Here is a 17,864-nt window from a genome sequence, read left to right as displayed (position 1 = left end):
TAAGTCCTTTTTGAATTCCCACTCATTCCTTTTCATGTTTTTCTTTCAGGGGTGCTTCTTCCGCATTCATCGTTTTCAACACTGGGGCAGCTCATATGTGGGATGGCAGTCTAAGTGGGAGTTTGAAATTAGGGAAGCAGTTTACATACTGTGCAGGTTGTCAGGAGTTTTTCTTGGAGCTATAACAAGGAAAACCATAACAAATATAATAAGTACCTGTATTTGCATGCCACTTTCCAGTTTACAAAGCATTTTCATATGTTCCACCCACCTGAAGCCTCCGAGCTAGTTTGCTTTGGGGTACTTAATAAATTCTTGCTTTGTCATTTTTCTGAATCATTATATGCAGCTGTCAGATTCTTAAGGGCATGGACTGTGCCTTGTATGTTACAAACATACACATACATATAAACCCCTCAGAAGTAAACGTTCTTTAACTGACTCTCAAGTTGTTAAAAAAGTAGATTTGCTGGATTTGATGATGAAGGAACTTTTAATACTGTAGGGAGACTAAGGACACCATCAGAGAAGAACATAGGAAAATCTGTGGTGAAGGAGCTAAAGTCAGCAGGTTGGACACAGGAAGAGAAGACTCTAGGAGCCCCCCTTGCCAGGCTTAATCCTGGGCCAGAGCCCTTCACATCTTGTATATAAAAATATTGATTATTATTAATGGCTAAATTGTTTTTCATAGTAACTACATATCATAGTCAGCTATTTTTTCCACTGAAGTGTATTTGTCCTAAATTTTTAGTAGTATGAGCAATGTAAACTTCTGGCATAAAGTTGAACATAATGGTTATATCCTAGTTCTTACTCCTAATTGTGTTTATTTGAATTTTCTCATTTTAAAATACTTATTAGATATTTAGATTATTAGATTTAAAAAAAAAGATTTGGTTTTATTTATCCATTCTCTTTTCTCATTTTCTAAATATTTTTTCTGCTTTTGTCATTGTTATATCTACTTTTGTATATATCTACTTTCTCTTAATTTATTTTTCTTTTCCACTTTCTTGAGTTGTTAAAAATAAAATCATTCTATGTTAAAAATAAAAACATTTGAAGTTAAGAAATTTCTCCCTGAATATAATCTTAGTTGCATCTCATAGATATTGATATATAACTTTTTCATTGCCATTTATTGTTATAAGTCTATATTTTCGGTTTTTATTCCTTCTTTGAACCTAAATATTTAAAATTGAAATATTATCTGTGGCTAAGTGTCTTTTTTATCTTTTATCTTTTTTGTCTTATTTGATAGCATTGTGAACACAAATATTTAAAGGGAAAATGAGTAGAAAATGAAATAAGGAACAAACTGGGATGGGGGGACAGGGAGGACAAAAGCATGAGACGTAGTGCTAATGAGCAGAGAAAATAAAACAAGCATAGGTAAGAAAAGGAAGTAAAAGTGCCCAAGGCAGAGCAGAGGACTGCATTTTAAGAGTTACTGGCATGGCAGTAGGTTTAGATTATTGTATAGGGTACATGATGCACCATAGTGTCAGGAGACCAGACAGTTAGAGGGGAGGAAGTATATGGGAAAAAATGGACAGGAAAGACAGTCCTCTGAGAAAATTCAGCTGCTACTTGGTTGTGATGGCACATGAAACCCAGCAAGGAATGTCTGGACACCACCTGATATGGTCTGATGGTTTAAGCGTTAAGACTTAAGATATTAACCCTTTTCTGGCATTACCCTTTGATCTTTAGGTTCTTGGGTGAATTTAATTATTTCTGTATCTGCCATTAAATTCTCAGAATGGACTTAAACGCAGGAAATGAGCCAGGAACCCAAACTGAGGAACCCATCCCACTTGTGTTATTTTCTTCACTAAGCAGTCTTTTTGAGTTCCTGTTAGGCCAATACTGTGCCATATGATAAACACAAAAGGTCATCATCAGCTTCTAAACAACTGACTTATTTTCATCCCATATCAGTATGCCAGTTCTTTTTGCTGAGCAGAAAGCAACTTCTTCCATGTGAGAGTGACTGGCCAAGGCAGCAGTTCCTTCCCCGCCAGAAGAAAATTCCATATACCCACCATATACCTGCAGTTCCGAAGTCACCAAAGGAGCAGAAGAGAAGATGGGTTCCCTGAGCCAATCCCTAATGATTTCTTTCATTGACAGGTTTGATTAATGAAGCGACCCAGAAATATAACATTCACAAGTCCCTAGGGAGGCCCTGGTACTTAGTAGTGACCAGCCAGGACTCTGGAGCCAGGTGGCCTAGGGTTGAATCCTGGCCATACTATTTATTAGAGTGTGACCTTGGGCAAGTTAGTTAAAGTCTCATATCTTGGTTTTTCTGATCTATAAATAGGCAATTATAATAGTCCTTGCCTCATTAATTTGATTTGAAGATTAAATGGGTTAATACTTAGACCAGGGCACAATACATGTTAAGCATTCAATACAAATGAACTCTTATTGTTATTCCAGAATCCAGATGCCTTCACCACTGTGCAGTCATACAGACGGTGCCGGTCCTGCAGAGAGAATGAAGCTACCAAAGAGAACACAGATACAGGATGCTTAAGTTAACAAAACCACAGCAGCAGGAAGTCCTTTCATTAGAAAGCTAAACAGACATCCGGAAAGATGCAAAGCTAATCAGAGAGATGCCAAGACTGCACTGGAAATCACTGATGGGGATTTCACACTTCATGACTTTTTTTTTAAATAAATGCAAAAGCAGAAAGGGGAAGAACTGTCTGTGGTGAGCACTGTGAGTCCTGAAATAGAATGGGACTCCGAGAAGGACAGGAACAGCATAAATCACCCAGAAGAGGGTCCAGAAAGAATACAGATTATTCTCAGCCACACTGCATATGCTTATCATCAGTTCTTCAGTGAGGAAGAACAAGACAGCAATAGCAGACCCACTCTAAAATGTTTACTATAAAGATCTCATTATAGTATGGACTCAGTCATTCTTTAAAAAAAAATGTAAGTGCCAGACATTGGAGACACCTGGTTAACAAGACAAATGTGGGCTCTATGACCCAATAGGAGAGGCTGGCATTAAACAATCACACAAATATCATTGCAAGCTTTGGTAAGTGCTCCAAAGAAATACGAATTGGTCAGTGAAAATAATTTCGGGGGCTTTTAGATTTGGGGGTCAGACAGCTTCCTGAGAGAACAATGGTAGGGCCATGCCCTGAATGATAAGGAGGTGTTCCTGGGGAAAGAATTACAGCGGATGTGCTGCTGGAGGGATAGCAGGCTTGAAGGCCCTGGGACAGAGGATGAGGCCTGTGGCCCAAGAATGGGGACACCTGTGCTAGGAGCATGTCTGTGGGATGGAGAATCTTTGTGGAGCAGGGCCAGACCCTCAGACCACCTGGGCCATGTTAGCATCTTTGTTGTTTCCTGAACACAGGGCAAGTCACGGAAAGACTTTAGGCACACACAACTGACACTGACATATTCAGATTTGTGTTTTGAATGGAGCATTCCAGCTGCACTGTGGAAAACAGATTTGGGGGACTAAAGTGGAAAAGGGAAGTGCATTTGGGAGGTTTATGGCCTGGCCATTAAAGTCAAGGCTATGGTGAGCACAACCATATACAATGAGCCCTTTGGTGTGTGGAGTCCTAAAAGGCTCACACCTGTCTGGCTATATGCTACAGAATGGCACGCAGATCACAGGAGTCCATAAGAAGTAGAGCTCCTCAAGTAGTAAAACTTTTATGTGGATTAAATTCTGTTGAATGAAAAGTTCAGGAATAACATTTATACATACAGAAGTTTGTGAAAAACAATGGGTTTGACCCACTGAAATAAGCAGCTGGGAACGTGGGCGGAGAAATGATAGTGCTGGTGTGCCAGAGTTTAAAGAGGTCACCTGGATGCAGGACAATTGGGCAGTAGATAGAGAAGTTAGAGGAAGATCAAATTATTGTGCAGATTTTATTAAAAGCAAAGTTGGGGGATTTGGCTTAGGTCTGAGGACAAGTGTTGCAAATATTTCAGCCCTGAATTCAACGTGCTCCAACAGATCACAGTAGGCCTGCGATCAGGGGAGGCCGTGCAGGGTGGAACCTGTTTGGGGGGCTTTTACCTTTGTGAACACTTTCCTCCATAAATATTGAAATTGTATTTTACAACTGCATCGGTACATAAGTACAATCTAGCCTCATTTAAATTCATTTTTTTCTTCTAATTTTAAAAGGTAAACATTTTCGTGGACCCCTAAACTGGGATACATCAGCCCACCAGAGGTCAGAATCCAGGAATTGCAGGTGGGTGGGTCCTGAGATAAAGGAGGAAGTGGAGGGGGACTTGAGCTAAAAAGTGCCAGTAACAGTGTTACTCTCATAGGGTCCACCCAATGGAACCTGCTGCTTGTCCCTTCAACAAAGTACACTAGGATCCAAATAAGTGTTCTGGTTCTAGATGACCGGATTTGCGTACCATAGATTTCCTGTTTCCACGGATCTGTTTACGAAGCAGCACTAAGAAATAGCGTCTGGTAACCAAAAATGTCTGTGTCTCTTGAAGACTGTTCATTGAAATCTGTAACTCATCACAACACTTCTAAAAAGCTTTGCCCTGTCACAAGTGCAAAAGCTAAAAGCCTTAAAAATGACCCATTTTATTACAACATCAGTATGGAAAGTACCAGCAGAAATGCCCTTTGTGGAGACCAGCGGCAAAGATGCAGGAGAGGCAGGAGCAGAGGGTAGGTGAAGTGCCTGCTCTCTTGGCTCTGACACATCCACAGAGAATTGTTGCAGGAGTCCGCTTTTTACCAGAAGAAAATGACAATGTTGTCCAGCCCTCCATGGGAAAGTTTTAGTTCCTGGAGTAGATAACTGCATGGCAGAAGAATGCTGTGGAACTCTGGGCTAGCCACTTGATGGCAGAACTGAGGGCTCCATTTTATAGATGAACCAGAATTCAAAAACTAAATCAAGTACAGGTTGTAAATTATAGACCAAAGCTACAGAAATGTTGGAGGGAAGCAGTACCTTTTAGACAGTTCTGTCCCAAAGAGCTTTATTTCTGTCTGGGTGTTTGAGCTGTTACTGGTACTTTCTGACTGGAGAGTGCGATTCCCAGATGAGGTCTCTGGGAAGCAAAGCAGCTGAGCTCCGAGCACAGCCTGCATTTCTGTGGAGAATGAGACTTCCCACCTAGACAATGAGATGTCCACAGTTTTATGTCTTTAAGCAAACGAATCCAAGCCTACTGATAACACAGGCACTCAAGAACTATCACTCCCAGGTATAATTGTCCATTCTCACATAGTAGGAGTGACTACATCACTATGTTGTTATAAATTTAAAGAACCCTAGGGCTCTGGAAGGATCTCTGTGCTATTAAATCTTGAACAGCTGGTGTTCTATATATACACATTTCTATACACAGGGAGACACTACAGATCCATATGCCTGGATTAAAAAAAAAAAAAAAAAAAAAAAAAAAGCCTGGACCTGGAATTGCCAGTACACCTCAGGAGGGTCACACTGGGTCTTCCTACCAAGCATGTCCCATCGGTGATAAAACTAAAGCTCCCAGAGTCAGGCCTTAGAGTTTTTGAAAATTTGATGGATAAAAACTAGGGAAAATTGCACTGACTAAAAGCTACAGTCATCTGCAGTGGAAACTTTGTTGCCCTGTTAGGGTAAAATATGCAGCATTCCAGGAAAACTGAATTATTCTGTCTCACTAGGGCGTGAGGGAACAAAAGGAAACATTCAAATAATTTTAGAATTATTTGATTGAGCACAGACTCAGATGTACAAAACATGGCTGTATCCTTCTCTGGGTGCTTCAGATCTCTCATTTGTAAAGTAGAGATTTTATTCCTACATCAAAGATCGTCATGAAGATTAAATGAGATAATACAGGGAAGCATTTCACTTGGCATATACGTGAGTACTAAATGAGGTTGGCTATGACACAAATGTAAAATAATACAGAGTTAGATGTATAGACACAGACTTAAATTCTATCTCAAGCTCCATTCCACCAGGCAGCAGAAACTCAGTCCCACTCAGTTAGAGAAAACCCCATAGTTCAAAGTTTCTGTGGTAGATTCAGGACAGAGGCATGGGGTAAGGACACTTGCCTTTGGCATCCCTGTCCACAGCCTCACCTGACTTTGTTCCTGGTATCTCTGTCAAGAGTCTCAATGGCTTTTTTGAGACTCTATTTAAAAAAAAATTTTTTTTTTTTTTATTCCTGCCATAAGGATCCACTCCAAAGGCCAGGAATGTGGAATGCCCTCACTTACACCTGAAGAATAGGGAAAGCAATAGCCAGGAGGAAGCACATCAGCTAATACTTCAAATATCTTGCCACAAGAAATGTGACTTTTTTTTTCTGGTACTTTATAGTCCCCACAGTGTGCTTACATCATCTATGAGCTGATCATTCTTAAATTGGCTTTTTCAGTCTGGACTTCTCTGACCTCTGGATCCCTACATCCAACAGACATGTGCACTTGGAAGTCCAATTAACTCAAACTGAAGACACCCCTGTGGTTCTGCCTCCAAAATTCATATCAGTCTGCCTCTTTCTCTCTACCTCTGCTGCCATCACCCTGCACCCTGGTTGATGCTTTTTTATCAGCCTCTAATGGGCAACAGAGAAAAGGCTTCAGAACTGGTCTCCTAGCTATCCTCTTACCAGTAATAACAGTGGGATGATACAGTACAAATCATATGATACTGCATCTTCGCTCAGAAGTGTCCAGTGGCATCCCTTCCCACCTTAGAAATCTGCAAACCCCTGGTCCTGGCCCCTACCATCTCTCTGACCTCCCCTCACTCTCCCTTCATCCTGCCGCTCACGGTCTGCCACAGAGGCCTTTTAACATGCCAACCTCATTTCCTTCTCAGGGCCACTGGAGGCTCTTCTCCTATGCTGCCTCTCCGTGGGCTTGCCTTTAGCACTCACGTCAAACACACACCAGCCCTGACTACCCAAGACTAAACTAGTGTCCTAAGTCACTTGGTTTTACCTTAACCTATTGATCACATTGCTTGCCATCTGAAGTTACCTTGTTTCTCTAGTTTATTTTCCACCACATTAGAAATAAATGTCATTTTATCTAATGCCTTAAGGTTCCCACAGAACTCACATATGCGCGTGCGCGCACACACACCCCTAAGCTCTGTGAGGAAAGTGATCTTTTTGAGGCACACAAATATTTTTGAATGAATGATGCTATTTGATACTCCTATCTGTCGTTCATTCCCAAGCAATTCATATATAAGAATAAAACTACTTTTAAATCTCTGAAACATAATACACAATTTCAGACTTCCTTGACTTTACACAAATGATTTTGTCTGCTAAACATGTCCTTTCTTTGTTCTGGTAAACTCCTGTTGGTCCTTCAGACCCTTACTTGGGTAAGGAGCAATCAGAGAGGATGAGAATGGGAACTGTGGAGGCAGTGAGGCAGGGGAGTGTGTAGGCATACCGCTCAGTTGGTGAGGTCAGAACTTGGTACTTAAAGGAAGACTGGATTGGAGTCTCAGAGGTGAAATTCTGCCCCAAATCTGGAGTCTTCCCTCTCCTCAAGACAAAACCCAAAAAACCAGTTTTGAGTATCCAACAACCCACTCACCATCTCCATTTGCATGTTTTTTAGGTTTTCCAAACTTAACATGTCCAAACAGAACTTACGATAGCCTCATCCACCTGCCCAACCCAAAAGCTGTGGAGACACCCTTGACTCAGCCCCCCCAATACCTCACATCCAGTCTGTCAGCAAATCTGACCCCTTCTTACCCATCTCCCCACTGTCACCCTTGTCCTAGCTTCACAATCTCTTGACTGCACCACTGTGTAACTTCTAATCCTCTCTCTTCTTACAATCTGGCTCCTACCTTTCATTCTCTGCAAAGCAGCCAAAGCAGTCTGAATCTGATCCTGTCATCCCCTCCTCAAAACCCTCCAACGGCTTCCCATTATATTTAGAAGACTCAGCGTAACCCTTAATAGGCCTACAAGACCTCCCTACGTACTCAGGAGTGCCTGTTCCTCCAGCCTCATCTCCTGCCAGGTTTCCATGTGGAGCACAGGAAGGAGATGAAAGGCACATACTCTGGAGCAACTCTGCCACCCATTGCCTGTGTGACACTGGGCAAGTTGCCCAATATCTCCGTGCTTCCATTCATTTGTCTCTAAATCAAAGATGATAATAGTTCACCAAGCTGCTGAAGGATGAAGCCCCGAGAACAGATTGGAGCATGGCAAACCCCTGTACATGTTTATGGTTTTAGGTAGTTTGATGTCGTGAACCCTTAAATTTGAAGAAACAAGGTGAGTGAGTACAAAAAAAGATTAAGGAAGGAGAATAAGAGCCTCATGCTTACCGACTGAGCTAGCCGGGCACCTAAGGAAGGAGAATAAACTTGAATGTTGTTATAGTTGAGTTTGAATGACACATTTTATGAAGTCTTTAGTTCTATGCATGGTGGAATCTTCCCTTTGCATAGGAAAAATCAAAGAAAGAACGTTTTATGAGTTTTAATAGCACTGTTTATTGATGACTTGGCCAGATAACAGCCTGTTTAAAACTCAGTTTTTTATCTGGCTTTAAACACATTACCCTGGGGAAACCAGTCAGACTCCAAAAGGGATGGGCAAAGACACTGACTTGATTTGTAGGAAAGGAGAACACAGGGCACTGCCAGGAACCACTCCAAGTCCCTGCGGGCAGGGTGGGCAGAGAGCCCTAGTTGGTGCTTCTCACGTGACAGCATGGCTATAAATCACCCCACGCAGCGGACAAGGCTAATGGTTACCCAGGTTTTTGCTCTAATACATCTGCTCTTGAGAACAGACAGACACACCTCTATTCTGGTGGAGGCATTCTTTTCCTGGTATGATGGCTTCTATTCCCAATTCTGATGAACTGATTTTTTTTGTGAATGGAAGAAAGGTAAGTTTATGAGAGGATTAATGTGAATTTTTGTATACCAGGGACAAAAGCCAAGCTAACTTTTTTTTTCCTTTACTGCAGTGCCACTTGTTATATGTTTATCCTCTCTCCTTTTTCAAGTCAGCTATAGTAATATGAACTTGATCATTGATCATTAGTTCAAGGTTTGGTGCATAGTATTAAGGCATAGTTTCTTTTGGAATCAGTAAGGAGCTCTCATTTCTTTGTTATATTACAAAGACAGCTCTGACACAGGTATGAAAAACTGTCATTCTCCCCCCTTTTTTTTTTTTGGATATTAGCTCCACTTGAGTTCACCAATTCTATTTTACTAGAAGGCCTATATGACATTGAGGATAACAGTAGCAAAGAATGATTTTGTTTTACTTTAATCACCTCAGGCTGATGAATCAACCTAGAGGCAGAGGCCACTCTGTCTGAAACATGGACTACTAAGTAAGCTGCCTTCTCTTCAGAAGAGATGTGGTGGCTCTAATGCTTAGCCTGGGCCAGTTCTTCTCAACCCTGTACTTTAATGAGCAAAATGAATACATGGGAAATTTGAGGTGCCTTGGGACAGTTAGAGGAAAAAAAAACTAGTTAAGTATTAAAATGAAAAATTAGTTTGGACAGTCATTTGTTGCTAATGCTTCTCAAGCTTCAGTTATTTTAGATTACTGATGTTCTTCCCTAGAGAAAGAAACACAACTTCAATGAAGGCAAGAATTCTTGGGATTTTTGCTTGTCAAATAGCAGGGAAACATGATTTTTAGGAAGCCTTTGAACTAAACAACAGAGAAAGAAAAGAATGAAAAAAGTCTGGGTTTAGCAATAATGCTTACCAGTAGATCAGGACCTTGAATGACATGAACATCAGAAAGATTATTGGTGAGTGACAATTTATAGTAATTCAGAAGCTAAGAACTTACTCTGAGTGTGAGGTAAATGGACTTTGCTGCTTTTCCTTTGTTGGTGAATAAAACCATTTCTCCCTTAATATTACATTAGCATGATTATTCCTTCTCCAGGTCTTCAATCTTTTGCAATCACAGCTGATATTTTGCTGTTTTTACCCTTCTCTGTCTTACAGATTTCTAAGACAAGTTACAGATGGCCAAAGGGGGGAAATTATACACCTCTTTGTAGAAATTGGTTTTGTTGTTATTTTTGCGGTTGTTTTTCCTTCCTTTAGATGCACCGGCACAGAGCTGAGCAAAGCACACTCATCTCTGGCCATGGCATTCCATCACCACAGTCTGGACAAGACTCCTCTTTTGTTTTCTATTATTTTTTTTTTCTTTTTATGTCCTATCGTCTCTTTATTTCTTTCCCCCATAAACATCTACTCTTGTGCATTTTATATATATGTCCTTCCCATCTACTTTCTATATGGTTATTTAGAAATATAGATGTATCTTAGAAGTATACAGTGCTTGGCCTGCATGGTGTTGTGCAGGAGTGTGTGTGTGTGTGTGTGTGTGTGTGTGTTCCTACGCAAGTGGTATTGTGACTTATAAATTCCCTTTTGTGACTCACCACCGTTTTGAGATGTTGCTCTTTGAAGACCTGAGACTTCTGCATGCTAGTTTTCCAGGCTGTGCACACCCTTCACTCTGCTTATCCAGGACCCTAGCGATAGACACATAGGATGCTTCCAGTTCCCCACTACCCCAAGAAATGCTGCAGTGAACATCCTACGACGTGTCTCCTCACCAACACTGGCAAGAGAATCTTTGAGTGAGATTGTACCACACTGCTTTCAGAGGTCCTGCTAGTGGCTTTCCAGAATCCTGCACAAGTTCCTTTTCCCACAGTTCATTGCATGACAGGTGCTGTTTCCTTGCCTATAGATGATTTGCCAATCTTTAGTGTGCCAAAACTTGCTATAATCACGCTTCCTAAGGTTTGCTAATCTAATGGGCAGGGTGTCTCAGGGGTATCGCTTGCATCTCTCAGTTACTGGTGAGGTTTTCCCTGTTTTCATATACTTACTAAAAAGGGATTTGTTTCCTAAATGTCTATAAATTGCTGGAGGAAACAGGATGTACCCATACAATTTTGTGAGCACAGGTATTGGTACGACCACTATTTCTCATATGATTACTGAAATATTTTTTGAAATGACTGGGAGTACCATATATTTGATATGTCAGAATTGCAGTTGGCAGTCTTTAATTAATTTCCCAAAGTCTAATCTTGCCTATTCCCTCATTTGGAACCTGAGCAGACCTTGTCATGATTGAAGGAGAAAGCATTAAATCAAGTGTTGCACTCACCGGGCATCTAAAGTGGTTGGGGAGGGTTTACTATTTATCTGGAACATTGTCTCAGGTATATCAATGTCTTTATACCACAGAATAGTGTCGTCAGGCTGGGTTCCCCCATTATAGAGGAAACAGGAGGAAGTTCTATTAGTCCTGGCTTGCCCACCATCACTCCCTACCCCCTATCTTGCTCCCACCTTTGGAAATAATTTCCATAGCCACACATTAGGGTGTCAAAGCAAAGCTAACTATAATGCTTTGTTTCTGAGATGCCACTAGACTTAGCCTCCTCCTCATGCTAAGATTCCTAGTGGAGAGGTGATGAGCTCATCTCTGGCTGAGTAAATCTTCTGAGGACTCAGAAATTTTGGAAATAGGCAGCATATGAAGAATAATGTGGTTTGTTGCATTTTTCTAGGATGAGAACAGTAAAAAACACTTTTAATGGAACAATGTCCTCTGTTTTGGGTTCATTGCTACACTTCCTTGTAAATTTCTCTTCCATTCTCTCTAATCTCGCCTGACTATACCTAGCAGAAGAGCTGTCTGGGCCAGCGAAAGCAGACGGTTTTCATCTCATGTGCCAGCTTCTTACTATTGGCAGTAACAGCCAGGAGTGCGACATGAGAGGCAGAGCCAGATTCATGCTCCCGTCTGCTCGTCCTTTGCTTAGTGGCACCTCCATTTCACTAGGGGGCTGGGAGCAGGGTATGGGAACAGGAGGGGCTCCCTTTGTAACTTACACCCCATAACTCCGTTAAGAAAGCTCTGGCTAATCTTTTCTGTCACTTCCTATGGCCACGAGTTATCTGAGTCAATTTTGGAATCTATGTATCTGTTTTCCCATTTGGGCCCTCTCTGGGTGACTATAAGGAAAAGCAATCCAGAATTTATAATTGTCATATATATGGGAAAATTCAGAGACGTTGAAATAATGTTCCATAATTTCTTTAAAATTGGTTCCAAGTGTTAGGTTTCCTTTGTTATCTTTTCCCCCCTGTGAAGCTACTATCTGTCAAAACCGTCCCCAAAACAATGGTTAGAGTTGCCCTAACATGTTGGTACTATCTTCCTAAAATCCCTTTTCTCATTTCACAATGTAGGTTGTAGAGAAGAATGCTGATCCTGAAGTAAACCTACTGTACTACCTGAGGAAAGTCCATATCCTTATATTTTACTATAGTGAATCTGGACTGGGTGGTAAAAAGTGGACATGCTAAGACTTATGAAAAAAGTCGCCCTGTATTTGCTCAAGGTAAATAGCCTTGTGTTTGACTTGTAGAGTCTAGTTGGAGTTTACAAAAGTCATCCAAAAGTGAGAGATTCATGCTTTGTCATATTTTTCACCTGAGCAAAACCAAAAGAATCATCCAGTGAAACAGGAGTATGTAACTTTAGAAATAACTAAGACCTTTTGAGTCTCATGCCCACCCTGATAATATTTTATATTCAGGAGTGTTAAAAACATCCAGCCAACTGCTCAGGGGTACATGGCACTGGCAGTAGTTTCCCATGAGGACTTCCCTGACTCATCACTTAGACCATTTCATAAGTCTTATTGGAGAAAACAAGGTCCTATAAACATGTTTCAAAATTCCAACATAGAGTTAATGTACTCTCAGCTCTGCCCCTCTGATCTGGAACTTTTTTACTCCCTACCCCTCCAGTACCTTCAACAGACCTGCAATAAATTTTCAGAAAAAATGTCTTAGGTTTGGGGAAGCACAGCTATTGTGGACGTGGTGACACAAATCTGTTTAGGAGAAAAAATTGCGTAGAGCAGTACCGACATGGTACGTGTGCATGTGTAAGTGGTGAACTCTGCATAAGCTCCCCAGTCTGGTTATCAGTGTAATCCGCACATCAGCTTCCTGCTTTTGATGTTGTGTTATCGCTATGTGGGATGTCATCTTTGGGGCAAGCAAGGTGACAGGTATTGTTACTGTTTTATTGTTGCAACTTCCTATGAAACTATAAATATTTCAAAACAATAAGTTAAAATATATATACATATATATACTTACTGAATACCTACTAAGAGCCAGGCACCATGTTAGGCTCTGGGGAGTCAATACAAGACATATACAAGCTATATACAAGATAATGTTATCCCCTCTCTTCAGGATCTTCACTTCCTTCTCCCTTCACTTTCTTCTCTCCCCATCTTTTTGCCTCTCAACATACCCACCTAAAAATATCCCTTTGTTTCTCTCTGTTATTTTCCTGCCAAACTTATCTAAAAAATTATGTGTACCTGATGCCTCATTTTCTTTCCAGACTCTCTTTCTCACCATATAATCCCTTGCAATCTGGTTTCCTAACCCATCATTCCACTGCTCTAGCCAGGATTGTCCCCTAATATCCCGATCAGCTCACTATTCTGCCCAAGCCAATTATGACCTCTGCCTATGAGATCCTTTTTAAACTCGCCCAGAAAAGGTCCCAAGCAAATTCCAGTAGATTCTTAAAGAATCTAAAGCAGAGGATTTACATATATTATTTGTTCTCTCTTTATGAAAACATATAAACATCTTACAGGGAAAAGGTACACAGTGCTTGGTGACAGTACCAGTTCAGGAGCTGTGGGTATTAAATTAATATTCTCTAATCTAGTAAGAAGATAGAAGCATACATTGCTGAACAGGGCAAGTTAAGCTCCCAGAGACAGTTTTCTAAGTTTTTCCCATGCACTATTTCCCACCACCTCCTTGAATGACCCCTTATCCATAACTCTGAATTCAAAAGCCTTTTTACCCCTCATTTGGATGTAAACCCTGATCTCTCATGAGGTCCTTGGTTGTCTTCCTGTTTCCCACTTAGTGTGAATATCCCTATGGTTCACTGCAGAAATATTCATGTGTTTGATTACAAGGTGCTGCCCTAGCCCCACTTGGGAATGCTATCTTATTACCTTTGTAAAATATGGAAACTTTTACATCAGGCATCTGGCCTCAAGGGTTTCAGATAAGGCAGTGTAAGTCTGTAAGGAGATCTTCTCATCTTTCCCCATTGAGCTCATTTATATGCCAAAAAATGAAACAGCTCTCTAAACAAACAAGAAAACATGTTTCTTGTTACCAGTATCCGAGGAAGAACAACGTAAGAAGCAAAGTGGCCTGTGTCCCCTCTTTTTCCTTGACTCCCTTCCTTCCAGTCTACCTCACAGGCACCAAGTACAGCTGTGGAAGTGGAGGCTGTGGCGCCTGCACCGTCATGGTTTCAAGATACAACCCCAAGACCAAGGAGATCCGGTATCCTTTGTGTTGGGCCCAGCCCTGCCCTAGGCACATCTGGGGAGGACGCAGAGGTGCGTCTTACTTTTCCTGCCCACAGGCACTCCCCTCTCTTCTTTCCAGGTGTTTATCACGCTCACAGGACCTCTAGGCCTGCTCAGCCTGCAGCTTCATAAGCTCCAGATCTTTCCCATGGACTTTGTTTCCATCAGAATCTACTGTCCTGTGTGCCAGTCTCTCAGGGCTATGCTCTCTCTTGCTATACAAATACTTCTTTGCTTTCAAGCAAGAGATGTCAGAGTTGGGGATCAGGCAAGAATGCCTTAAACACGAAGTAGTGATACGTTGCCCTGGTAGGAGGTTTAGGTCTTTGACATACACTAAGAGGAATTATTTGCCTGGAAGAGCTGAACAGGATCTCATATTACCTTGGCCTAAAATGCAGATTTGTTCAGGATGATTGAAATTGGTGGTGAAGGAGTTGTCTGGCATGATTCCAAGTTCTTGTCTTAAGTCACTGGGTGGTGTTCTCTACAAATTAGGGAACTTGGGAAAGGAGCAGAGAAAGGGAAAGCAGTAAATTTAGCTTTGGACACATTGCACTAGATTAATTACGGGACACCTAAGAGGGATTGTCCTCAGGCATCTAGATAAACTGTTCTGTCCCTCAGAGAAGAGGTCTCATCCAGACCTATAACTTACCTGAAGTTATCAATCTAAATATTAATGGTAATAAAATAGCTAACACTTACTGAACGCTTATCATATACCAGGCAGTGTTCAAAGTAGTTTACATATGTTGTCATATTTAGTCTCCAAAGCAGCTTTGAGATAGGCGTCACTATCACTCACGTTGACAAAAGGGGAAGCTGAGGCAAAGAAAGTTAAATAACTGGCTCGAGATCATGTGGGCCATTTGGCAGTGAAGGCCGGCATTCAGCCCTGGGCCGTCCGGAATGTAGCACACTGCACTTACCAGCTCAAGACACCATAGAACAGCAGACATCTCAGAAAGGAGAGGAAGAGGGAGTTGAAGGAGGAATAACAAGAGCAGAAAGTTCCTAGAAGGTAGAAGTGGTCAATATATGAGAATAGATGAGACTCCAGGGAATGACCCAGGGCCATTAGATTGCTCCTGGAGCAAGGTCTGCAGACCGACAAGGCCGGCGCACAAGGTACAGATGGCACAGGAATGGTGGAAAGGCCGGGAAGCTGTGGACAGCTTTTGAAGAAACTTGACTAAGAAGGGAAAGAAAGATGGGTCAGTAGCTGGAGAGAGACATTGGTTGGATTTGGCTTCGTGTAGTGACAGCAAACTCTTGAATTTACTTTTAAACTCAAGGGAATTGAGGGGAATGAGGCTATGGAAGGGAAGAGGTTAAGAGGACTATCAGTGATGGAGCAGGCCCAAGGGGAGAGAAGAATAAATGGGAGCCAGAGCACAGGGAGAAGGAGGAAGGACTCCTGCCCTCCTGGCCTAGAACACAGGGCGGGTGACTGCGACTTTGGGTGAGAAGTGGTGGGCTGGGAGTGGATGGGGCTCATGCTTCTATTTTCCAGATGAGGTACGAGGGTAAGACTGAGGAGAGCAATGAACATTGGAAGAGCTGTTGAGAGCAAGGAGAGAGGGGGGTTGAGATTAAGGGGAAGTTACATGTAATACGGGGGAGGGGGAACTTAGAGGACACAAAAAACAAAAATTTATCTGTTGCACTCTTTCTCTGTACACCAAGCACTCTCGCAGCCAGCTGGGTGGCTTCCAAATGCCTTTGACCGAAGAGCTGGTGGAGCCAAGAGCAGCACTTTTCTTTTTCTTTTTAAGATTTATTTTTAGAGAGAGCAAGGATGCAGGGTGTGGGAGGGGCAGAGAGAATCTCAAGCAGCCTCCACACTGGGCACAGAGCCAGATGGGGGGCTTGATCTCATGACCCTGAGATCATGACCTGAGCCAAAATCAAAAGTAGGACATTAACTGACTGAGCTTCCCAGGAACCCCTGTCTTTTCTTCAGAATAGCATGCTTACTGTCTTCCAGGGTAGGAGAATAAAGGAAAAATTCCTTGGGAGAGGGACAATATCCCATGCCTGAAAGAGAATGGGACTTAGTCTGAGTGGGAATAAAGAAACTAAATTAGGCTAATGAGATCTGGACCACATTCCCAACCTGTGAGAGGAGAATCTGGTGCTAACCACATTCACTTCATCATTAACACAGACTCCACTGTGGGAAAGATGATCAAGATAAGGGCGTAACCGGGTGGCTTCCACCCATGGTCATACATTGGAGTTGGCTGAGGAGCTTTAAAATGTGGTAAAGTGATCCACCCCCAAAGATTCTGATTTAACTGGACTAGCATGCAAGCAGAGTGTCTGTATATTTAAAAGTAGCACGTCGTTGAAAATCAAATGGACTAAACTACCCCATGGTGGGGTTTATATAAGTCAGTGTGCTATCTGAAGAATAAAAGATTTCCTCTCCCTAGAATGGGAAATAATAAAGAAGGTCTCTTGGCGGTCTTACACAGAACTGTTCATTATTCTTTTTCTTCATTTCTCTCTACCACTTGATGCCAGCCATATGTAAACTCTTTTCTAGAAACTTCTAGAAATCTATAGATTTTTACCAAGTATTCTCTGTATTCTCAGGAACTATAGTCCCATGACTTTCCTGGACTCCCTGAATGACACTATTCACTCCCTATGATTCCAATGTATTCTCTTTACAAATATCCATCACAGCCACTCTCCAGTTACAGCATGCCTGGTGCCCATCTGCTCTCTGCATGGGGCTGCTATCACAACAGTGGAAGGCGTAGGAAGCATCAGCACCAGGATTCATCCCGTGCAGGTAAGAGTGTAATGGGACTGGAACCAGATGCTGGTATAGACATCCCACATAGTCCGCTGTACTCTCACCAACTTTGAAATCCTCCGTGCTTCTAAATTTTCATTTTGCCATAATCAGTGCTTCATAACTAAGGTTATCTTAGAGACTGGTATATAAAGCAAGATTCCTTCTTTGGTTTTGGCTTATCTTTATTTCTCAGCCCCACCCTTACCCTAAATTAAAACAAGGACACTTTATACTACTAAAATTGATAGAAGCTACAAATTAGAGGGTTTTTTTCCCAGAGATTCTGTTTCTAAACCTTTACCACCACATTTATAGGGCAGTTTGTATGCCACATCCCAAGGAACTTGCCATCTAGTGATAAATCCAACACAATTCCCTCTACTATTAGAACAATATCTCTCCTTTTAGTTGAGTTACAGTTGAAGTATTTGGCTTTCATCTTAGGGGTGAATTTGAAAAATGTTTATTTAAAAACATTTGAAGCACACTCGAGTCAGCCAGTTAAGTTGCGCACCCTGTGAGAGACACATGGAAAGGAAACACAGGACGGACCCAGAGTCATGTTCCCCACTTATTTTTATTGCTTTGTTGTTGTATTTAAAT

At 41.7% G+C, this 17,864-nt stretch overlaps 1 protein-coding gene across 4 annotated transcripts in view; it reads left to right on the top strand.

Annotated features, from left to right (window-relative positions):
* The first annotated feature begins 8,790 nt into the window (after window positions 1–8,790).
* LOC116869143 (aldehyde oxidase 4-like) overlaps window positions 8,791–17,864 on the top strand; it is a 57,072-nt gene continuing 47,998 nt past the window's right edge. For 3 of the 4 annotated variants that reach the window (XR_004382969.1, XM_032860122.1, XM_032860120.1), the window contains exons 1-4: window positions 8,791–8,911; window positions 12,279–12,336; window positions 14,330–14,426; window positions 17,147–17,255. Coding sequence is in view for 3 of the 4 variants with exons in the window: in XM_032860122.1 (XP_032716013.1) it covers window positions 8,855–8,911; window positions 12,279–12,336; window positions 14,330–14,426; window positions 17,147–17,255 (321 nt within the window). In the remaining variant the exon portion in view is untranslated. Of the gene's footprint in view, window positions 8,912–12,278; window positions 12,337–12,361; window positions 12,431–14,329; window positions 14,427–17,146; window positions 17,256–17,864 lie in introns of those variants that run through there. The other variant, XM_032860121.1, reaches the window with a different exon arrangement.

Source organism: Lontra canadensis, unplaced genomic scaffold (genome assembly GCF_010015895.1).
Source record: "Lontra canadensis isolate GAN:19392208 unplaced genomic scaffold, GSC_riverotter_1.0 scaffold18, whole genome shotgun sequence".
Classification (NCBI taxonomy): domain Eukaryota; kingdom Metazoa; phylum Chordata; class Mammalia; order Carnivora; family Mustelidae; genus Lontra; species Lontra canadensis.
Note: the sequence above shows the minus strand (reverse complement) of the source record. Positions and strands in the feature narration are given on the sequence as shown.